This window comes from Acartia tonsa, chromosome 14 (genome assembly GCF_053477335.1).
Source record: "Acartia tonsa isolate MP-2025a chromosome 14, ASM5347733v1, whole genome shotgun sequence".
NCBI classification, from domain to species: domain Eukaryota; kingdom Metazoa; phylum Arthropoda; class Copepoda; order Calanoida; family Acartiidae; genus Acartia; species Acartia tonsa.
The window spans coordinates 19,126,124-19,136,440 of record NC_137273.1 but is presented as its reverse complement, the minus strand read 5'-3'; the positions used below and the strand labels follow the sequence as shown (position 1 = coordinate 19,136,440).

Sequence of the window (10,317 nt, the reverse complement as noted above, 5' to 3'; positions counted from 1 at the left end):
TTTCAAATTTTGAAGATGAAAAATTGTATATTACAATTAAAATAATAACAGTTAATTTAACATATTTAATATTTTTCGAGCTTATCATTGAAAAATATACATAAAAATTGCTTCTAGTATCAATATTATCACAAAAATAGGTAAATAAAACACTTTTGGTCATGTATAAGTGCTTTTTTTATGCCTTGTGTTGAATCAAAATAAAGTTTTGCGCAAATGCCTAGAAATGCCGCGACTTATTATGAAATAGGGACAAAATCTACCAAACTAATTTTCCCCACCTGTTGACGGATTTATTTTCCTTGCGGATTTTTTTTTCAAATTGAGATAAAACTTTGGTGCTCTTTCTATTTGTTTGGATTTTGTATAGTATGGTTTTATTAGCTAGTGTGTCAATTTTCAGATAAGCTCCGTATTAAATCCTAAGAAGGCTTAGGCTTTCTTGAATCCCTAATTTTCTTTTTTCTCAAAAATGTTCATGGAGGCTAGGAGCACAATTGACGGTATAGTCATGTATATTTTATTATTAATGGATAATTTCAGATCCTAAATTTTAAATGATCAAAAGTTCATATAGCGTATGACTCACAATAAAATTATTTTTAATTGAGGGATATTTTGTCTATAGAACTTTCGTCCAAATACTAATCCTCGCCCTTTTTTTAGCAGACAGGCAGTCCCAATTGTTTTCAAAATAGAAAACATTACTCTTATGTCAAATAAGTATGTTATTTTCATGAATAATTGACACAATTGCTGTATTTATATTTATATTTTAGATTAATATGACCTTAAAATTTTTATAAAATAACGTCCAAAAAAGGGTTTTAAAAAGAGAAAGCCGCAAAGTAAATAAACTAAATTGTCTGCTTGTTTATTATTTTAAGGCATTCTAACTTGTTTATTTTTATTGTTAGTCAGTCTCAAGCAATGTTTTGAGTGAATCAATAATGAATTGTGTGTACACCCGAATTAATTAGTGAAATAATCATGTATTAACCAGGGAGGGAAGGGACAATGGACTTTAAATTTCACTGGTACCCAAAGTTTTATAAACAAGCTTTCTCTTTTTAGGCTTAAAAACTTTTGAACTTTTATTTGATCCTGATTGGTTAGTTCAAATATAACAGTGCTGTTCCCAAACTTTTCTATCAATGATTTTAATTCTACAGAAAGGATAATTTTGTTTTTAATCTTTGGTCATTTACATCAATTTATCGTCCATTGTCCTATCCATATCCCTCAAGATCCATGTAATAATTCTATATTATTGATTTATTATAAATGTAATTAGGACTTTCTTTTATAAAAGACGATGAAAATAACATTTTTATGTTTGTTAATTTATTGATTCGCCAAATAATTATTAAGAATAATAATTGTTTATATGCAATGTGATTGTTATATAATTGCAGTGTTGTGGAGCCGTTTGATTTTGGTGAGGCTCAGGCTCGGTGGAGCCGTAAGTGAAGGATGCGTTTCTGAAAAGTACATGCAACCCATTTATTTCAGCCGTTTCAGAGATATTTCTCCAAAAAAAAAAAAAACACTAGGTATATTTTAGATTAGCTGCTGCGCTCTATCTCTTTGAGGGGTCAAGCTATTGGGTAAATAGGTGTAAAACTAACCCCTTTGCGTACTAAGATTCCCTAAATGTACAACCAAACTAGGTTATTCAGATATCCTTTTCCTTGAATTAACAAAAACATTTCATACTGCACTCCTTGCCTCCAGAGGCTCTACCCTAAGAATATATGGTGCATGGGGTGATAGCATGTCCATATTAAATCTTAAAGATGAACTTTTTAAATCTATATGTAATATTGAAGAATGTAATGAATTTACTTAAAATATATTGATTTGCCTGGATTTATTAAAAACCTTACATTATTAATTACAGAAATGGTTTTAAAATTTAAGAAAAACTAGCCTTAAAATTTGTTGTAACCCTTCTTTCCTTCTCTTTTTCCCCTGTCCATCTAATTTTACCTACATTTATTTTGACATTATTATTTCTTATTTTTCTTATTATTTTAATGCCAACCTAAAAAAGGCAATGCAAACATCTCGGATATGCATATTCCTACTTTTAGGGAAGCCTAATCAGTGCCACACATAACATCTAGTGTTAGTCATGCAATTTAAATTTATAAATATTATGAAAAATTGTAAAGTACACCTGGTACTAAGCAGTAGCTTGGTGTACTATTGTATGTACTGCTTCGTAAGACGGGGCGTAATCTGTCACTGAATAAATGTTTTTTATGTTATGTTATTTATTTTTGAATTGAAGAATGACGTTCATTTATTGATTTTATTAAAAATACTCCCCACTTATAGAATTATTTGGCATTTTAGAATGTTTACTTTTGATGGTAATGTACATACATACAGTGTGTTTTTCTTATGAGAACTTTTTTGAAAGCAATTTTACCCAACTTATAGTTATCAGAATTTAATGATTAATGGCTAATTTTCTTCATTTTTTAATGCAATTAATAGAACAACAAAAAAATATTTCAGTTTTCATTCAAAAAGTACAGTAAAATCTAAAATTTAAAACCTAGGTGCCAATATATAAAATGGTTTTAGCGCATTTTTACTTATGCTCAAATATTCAACCTTTTGCAAGAATGGCTGCAAAACACTTTAAAGTTTAGATATAGAGCTAAAAATGTGTACAGATACTATCAGGGACATTTACTAGAACATATCAAAGTTTAAAGGTCATATCATAACCAGGGAGGAAGTACTGGCCCCCCAAAGTCGACTACAGAAAATCTAATTTTTTTCTTAGAAGTTTAAGGCATAAGATAAATGCACTAAAACCATTTTTAGATGTTGACACCTAAGTTTTGAATTTTAGATTTTACTGTACTTTTTAAATGAAAACTGAAATATTTTTTTGGTGTTCTATTAATTGCATGAAAAAACGAAGAAAATAAGCCATTAATCATTAAATTCTGATAACTATAAGTGGAGTAAAATTGCTATTAGAAGTCTGAACGAAAGCTCTCTAAAAACCATCCAAAATAGAGTTTGCATAAATTTTAAGACTTGATTATAGCCATGATTCGCTTATATCAATGTAATTTTTGTTTTGTTCTTTTACAAGAAATGGCAAAATTGTTAGATAGCATATTTCAAAACTTCCAAGGTTGGGGGTAATTGGGTGTTCAACCCCCTCAAGCTTCGAAACTCCTCACTTTACCCTCTTAACTTTTTAAATAATACATTAGACTACCTCTCTAAAACCTTTTAAACCAACCTTCAAAATAAAAAGCTTAGACGTCCCTACTATGGATCTAAATATTTTTAGATTATTGTTGCTTCGATACTTACAGACTAGATTAGATGATTCATAATGATTTTAATTAGAATCTTATCATTTTAACATTGATAATTAATATTTTGTGCATATTTAATAAATTTTCATTTTAAAAAGTTTGTATTACAACAAAAGTAAATTTAATTTTTAAATAGAATTAGTTTGGAAAATTAAAAAATATATAAGTAACAAGATGCGTGTCTGTCTATCAATAGCAAAGGATCTGGCTGACCGCTTAACCGATTTTTTTTGTTCTTTACAGTGAAGCTTCTTATAGGTCCAGTAATGATTTAAGATAGCGTTATTTAGAGAGTGTGACTTGATTATAGCTGTTTTCAGTCAACCACCTGGAGGATAGGGACCAAGCATATACTTTTAAAAAGTATTTTATTTACTATAATCTAAAGCTATCTTTACATTTTGATATTCCTACTGTTATTACACTGTATTTGGAAATCTAAGAACACTCACACAACAGCAACATCACTAGAGGTTGTTGGCAGTTGTTAAATGTTGTTGTTGTAATAGAGAGGTAGAAATATTCACACATAAAGGAATAGAAAATCAATTTAACAACCTTGCTTGCGTTTTTTTTTTCAGAGAGGTTTAATATAGTTATGATCCTTCCCTGGACCTTTCAGAGGCTTCACTGTAAAGCAGTGTCGTGCGGTACGGGGGTTAAGAGGAGTGTCAATACCCCCCTTAAAATTTTTAAAATTTGGAGGGGTGCCTTTAACTTTTTTCACCCCCTAATAGTTTATACCCCCTGATGCATAACTGTGCACGCCACTGCTGTAAAGGAGAACCATATCGGTTTATCAGTTAGCGAGATATTTCGGTACAAACAGACAGACAGACAGTTATCCTGTTACTTGTATACACGTATTAAATTAATGATGTAAAAGAATTATGAACAAAAATTCTCTATAATTTACAATTGATGATATTTTTATTATTCCTTATCTAATGTAACAAGTTTTACTATGTAGATTACAAATATTATTTTATTGCTTGGTAAATAAAAGAATCTTTGACGGTTTAATTGTGAAATAGAAATTAAATTAAAAATGCAGAATGAAAACAATTACAATTATATACTAAAAAAGTTAAAATACTCAGCAATTATTCTTTTTTTCAAACTAACAATTTCAAAATTTTCAACTTTCTATTCCTATCTACAGAAGTGGTAATTTTGTTTCTTGTAATTTTGGGTATACATAAACTTATTTTTGATATATTACCTATGGTCCCTTCATTTCCGACATTAATACATATAGGTATATTTTCCCCGAATAAAATTAATTTTCTATTCCTTTATTCCAGAACTCGCCGCACCTTATATACTTCTATGAAATTACATTTTCTAGCGTCTTGCTGTTGTTCATATTTACGATAAAGGGACATGATTATATTTTTATTTATTTAACTTATTTAAATGCAAATGTATATTTTAAGTTTTTTCGTAGAAAGATGAAGAATTAAATTACTGTTCTTAAAGGTCTGCAAATAACCAGGGATCTTAAGGGATAAGACAATGAACGAAGGAGGGGGGGGGGGGGGGGGAGTTTTGACACATGCGTATTGCGTAAACCTGGATTATAGGCTTTATCTTTGGACTGAGAGGATAGGTTATTAAAGATAAAATCATTATTATATGATGAAATACCCGCAACTTTAAGATTTTTTTAATAGGTCTCCAGGTTCCGGAGCTCCAGGCCTCCGGTGGGCTCTGTATATACAGGTAAAAATAAAAATAGAATTTTTTTTAAAGAGTTAGAGGTCAACTTAGAAACAAAATATGCATGTTTTTTCATTAAATATGTGAATAACATTCAAAAAGTTGCATATTTTGTTTTATAAGTTGACCTCTAACTCTTAAAAAAAAAAAAAAATTATTTTTACCTGTACAGAGACAACCTGGAGGCCTGGAGCTCCGGAACCTGGAGGCCTATTCAAAAAATCTTAAAGTTGCGGATATTTCATCATATAAGAATGATTTTATCTTTAATAACCTATCCTCTCAGTCAAAAAATAAAGTCTATACTCTCCCCCCCCCCTTGATACATACTCCAAATTATTATCCAAAAATAACACTTTAGTAGATTTAAAATATTGGTGGAAAAATTTGAGCATTTATATTATTGTTTGTATCATTCAATCAAGATTAAATAAAAGCCCCTTAAGTTGTCAGGCCAATAAAAAAAAAGTGATCTTCAAAAGTTGATTTTTATAAAGAAGTTGTGTAAATTATCTGAAAACATGTTTAAGATTTTTAAAAAATCATAACCACATTGAATTTTATGCTAATAAAGTCAAATCTTAGAGTAGCCTTTAAGTGAGATAGCAACATTTAGGAAGAGAAATAAGGCTGAGAATTTAAAGGAGGGGGGGGGGGGGTGTAAGTGCTTGAATAGGATGGTTTCTAGAAGTTATTATTCCTTGTTTATAACAGTATTGTAGTAGGTTTACCCACTTAAAAATTCTATTGTGACACAACATTACAAACTTAGAAACCGCCATTTAGTGCATGAGTAAGTTTATATATACTGTACCTTCTTAAGTTAAAATTTTGACGTTTCATGGTTATGTTATGTGATTGTTTGTAGTGATTTTCAAACATTTTATCCTGAGCTGGATCTTTAAATCATTTTAGTGGTGAGCTAGATCGGGGTGAGCCAATTTTCCAAAAATGAGAGCACAGCATTTTATGATATGCCGCGATGTGATTGGCTGAAATTCGGCTCACTCCGATCTGACTCACCACTAAAATGATATAAAGATCCAGCTCTGTATGTAATCAAATTATTGACATTTTTATGAAAGCAAAACGGGCATAATAATAGGCTGTACGTTTTAGTGAAGCTTATTTAATATTTATGCCTTTAGATGGGTTTAGGCTATTAACGTGAAAACACGGTTCTTAAATGGTAGGGGGCCAAAACCGCTATTCTATAACACAAAGTAGAAAGAAGTCTGTACGTACAGATAAGGTCTCCAACCACTGGACCAATTTGGCATATTTATATTTATCATAGTTTTAAGCTATTATCTAGGAGCTGGGATATACCTTTTAAGAATCCATAATCTTCTAGGCCAGGGGCGAAGCCTTTATTATTATTAATGTACAAAATAATCAAAAGAGACATATGTACTAGTTTTTTATTTGTTTATAATAAAATGGGGTGATAAGAAGACGTTTGAATTTAAGCGGCAGCTCTGATAAATGTACATTTTAAATAATTTTTATTTTTAAAAAATATATTTAATATTTTAATTAAGTATTTATACCTATTCATTATTATTTTTTGTGTAATACTCTATTATTAATTGTCTACTGGAACCCTCATAAGACATATTATATGTATATAAGAAGCTTCCCTCAAAAGCTGTCATTTTTTAGAGGTGCTTCACTTACACCTTTAAACTTGTTTTGGGTTTATAGCGGCTTCCCTTTTGCCTCTAGTTGCATCATTAGGGAATCTATAGATCTAATATATAAACTATTCTATTTTGTTTGGAAATCTTAATGGAGAAATTAAAAAATAAAATACTTTAAAGGGGGGGCGAAAGTGACACTTTTTGAAACCAAAACTAAAAGTCAAAGGAACTCAACTAAAAAAAGAGTTGCAGGTCTGAGATTTTGCATGGCAGTTGCTTTATAGGGGTACATTATGGAACTGTGAAGAAACGGCGGCGCAACCGCCGAAAACCGCCGAGAAAAGGCAAAAAAAATTTCGGCGGGAAACGGCGGTTTTCGGCGGTTGCGCCGCTTTTTCTTCACAGTTCCATATTGTACACCTATAAAGCAACTGCCATGCAAAATCTCAGACCTGTAACTCTTTTTTTAGTTGAGTTCCTTTGTTGACTTTTAGTTTTGGTTTCAAAAAGTGTCACTTTCGCCCCCCCCCCCACCCTTCCCCCCTATTAGATAGCTAAAAACAACAATAAGATTAATGCAACTGTTAAGGCTTCCCTAAAAGTATTGCATTACCCCCCCCCCCCCCCCAAATTTTGTCTCAGACATAAAAACTTTAGAATGCCTATTCTCATGAAAATGTCCCGCCTATAAAATAACAAGTTTTAATTTAAACTGATTCTAAAGAAATTTAAATGACTCATTTTTTAGCTTTTCTTAGAATGAGACATTAAAAGGCCGGGTATAAAGGAATAAGCAGTAGGGCTTAATAACTGGACATAAATGATTCTATATTCGTAAACTAAATCATATCAATCTTTTATTGTTTTCAAAGTGACTTGTACACATTAAGAAATTTTTTAAACCCTCATAAAATGTTTAAAAGAGAAGCTTATCTACAGTTACAGTCGATCCCTTTATCCATAATGAAAAGCTATATTAGTTAATTTTTAGACATGTTATTGATATGATATCAAATCTTGCATGATGATTCCTGTTATCCTTTGAAGTCTTAATTCACACACCAGAAACGTTTGTATAAACTTGTTGATTTTTCACTTATCTTGACACCGAATTAGATATGATTTGATTACATAATTTTACATAGTTTATTAAATCGCTTATTCCTGTGACAATACGGCACAATATTTAAGTGAATCTTCTCTAGTTACGCAATTTATATGCACTGTCAATCTATATTTGTAAATGTCCGAGACTGTCTGTTTTGTTTCAATGGATGTTGTCATCCTTGTCATACCAACTATTGGGTAAAAGCTAGGACAAAATAGCGAATGAAAGGGCAAATAAAAATCTGGTAATAGGCTGCTTAAACCAGTTCAGATATTTCTATTAACGAGTTTTCATAAAGCTTAAGAACCTATTTTTTCGAGTCAAATGTAATTCAAATATTATTTAGTGGATTTATGGCCTCTATTCTCTGTGAGGCTCATTGTTTTATTATTTAACAATTATTCAAAACAAAGAAAGGACAAACAAGGATGACAACATTCATAAAAGTGAAGATAAAAAAATTAGACAGACAAACGAACATTGACACATATATATAAAGTTATTAAATATTCAACAATTTGTTAAAAGTAAAAACAAAATTCCGTATAAATTTTCCTTAAAATTACTTGATTACAGGTTGCTTAATTTGGAATACTTTCATTTAAATACTTTATTATTAAGATGCTTGGCTTATAACATATTGTTCCTTGTGGTTTTAGGAAACATAATTTCAAAATTAGATTAATAGAATAATTAGGCATATCATTTAAAAATTTGTTGCCAAAAAATTCCTAAATTTAAGATCTTAGCTATTCGATTCAGACGTCCGGACCGACCCTACTTACAAAAAAGCTTCGCTTTTAAAGAGTATTATTACCTAATTACTTTAATAATAACGGATAATATTTAGGAAATTCTATGATTTTTTCTTGTATGATTAATCCTCATATAAATGATCAGGTTTATGTCGGCTAAGATCTCGCCAACCATTGTGCTTATAGAATTCTTAGTTTTTAGTAAACTTCTTATAGATTTTTTTAATTTCCCTACTAAATTAATGAAAAAGTAGGTTGCTAGATTTTTAAAAAGATTTGGAATAGATCCTTTGAAAGTTATTATAAAAAATTCCTATTTTCAGACAAAAAAAAATGCTAAAGGCTTCAGAAGAAAAAATAACACCAAAAAATTCTATGAAAAAAGGTAAGAAAAACTTAGGAATCTAAAGGGATAAGACAATAGCTGATAAATTAATGGACATCCCCAATGTTAATACACAAAATAATCCCTTCTATATATTGAAATTACCTACTTGTTGAAACGTTAGGACACTCAACTTAATAAAGCAACCAATCAAAATTTATTAAAAGTCCCCAAAGTTGTTGCCAACGAATAAGAAAACGTTATTATAAAACCTTGGGGACTAGTGTAATGAACAGTCAATTGTTCCCCCTCCCCCTCTCTCTCTCTCTCTCTCTGGAATTTAATTGTTTTGTCAATTTTTATAAGAGCTAATATTGAAGTAAATAATAATTTATCATTTATTTACCCTTCCCAGTACTTCTGATTATTATTATATTGGCAATCAGACAAAAAAGGTATGATTAATGTAATCAAATTAACCTTATTATCTCTCAATAATAAACAATATCAATAAATATCAATTTTTGAGCAACATTTCTTTGTTTTATATATACTATCTTTAAATAAAGAAATCATCAACGTTTTTGCTGTTTCAAAATTCTTCATTGACAATAATTGACAATTGAAGTACACTATGTTAGTTTCTTAAACAAAAGATGAACTATATTTTTTCATTGGCGGATTTTTCTTTCAAATAGAACAATTTCATATTTTTTAAAAAGATTTTCAACATATCCTATCCTTATAATAAAGTGACAGGATGTGTGTTTGTCTGTTTGTTTGTACCGAAGGATCTCGCTAACCGCTGAACCGATCAGGTTCTCCTTAACAGGGTAGCTTCTCATAGGTCCCGGGAAGGTTTATAACTATTTTGGGGAGGGTAACACCAACCTCCCAAGAAAAATCGCCCCTAGAAAAAATTACCCCCCCACCATTTCAAAAAATTTTTTTAACTAAAATTAAAAATGGGGGGGGGTCTTAGCCGCTAGTTATCATATTAAGTAGTAAGGTTATTTTGTATTTAGCTCAAGATTTCGATAACTTCTGAACCGATTGAGTTTTTCATTTAAGGGAAGCTTACATAGGTCCTGGGATGGTTTTAGGCTCTTATTTTTAGATTTATATATGATTTTATGCTATATTTCTGCATTTCCCTACCCTTTAGAATACAGAGCACCCAGATGCTAGGGACGCAACCGCTAGAAAATTCATATAATGCTAAAATTAATATTATCTTGTATTTAAAAACATAATACTCTACACAGTCTCTATCTTATTACTAATTCTACGCAGCCTAAGGATGTCAGGTGATGATAATATTGGATGCTTTTCAGGAATTTTTATTTCACCTTTATTTTCTATTTTATATAAATCAGAATGTATGATTACTATTTAATCATATTGTTTAAAATAGATGCGAGGT

General features: G+C 30.3%; 1 protein-coding gene across 2 annotated transcripts in view; it reads left to right on the top strand.

Moving 5' to 3' along the window:
- Window positions 1–8,870: 8,870 nt before the first annotated feature.
- The window catches only part of LOC145305770 (1-phosphatidylinositol 4,5-bisphosphate phosphodiesterase delta-4-like), a 46,362-nt gene continuing 44,915 nt past the window's right edge, over window positions 8,871–10,317 (top strand). The window contains exon 1 of one of the 2 annotated variants that reach the window (XM_080147566.1): window positions 8,871–8,954. In XM_080147566.1, coding sequence (XP_080003692.1) covers window positions 8,903–8,954 — 52 coding nt within the window. In that variant the 5' untranslated portion in view covers window positions 8,871–8,902. The remainder of the gene's footprint in view (window positions 8,955–10,317) is intronic. The other variant, XM_080147565.1, reaches the window with a different exon arrangement.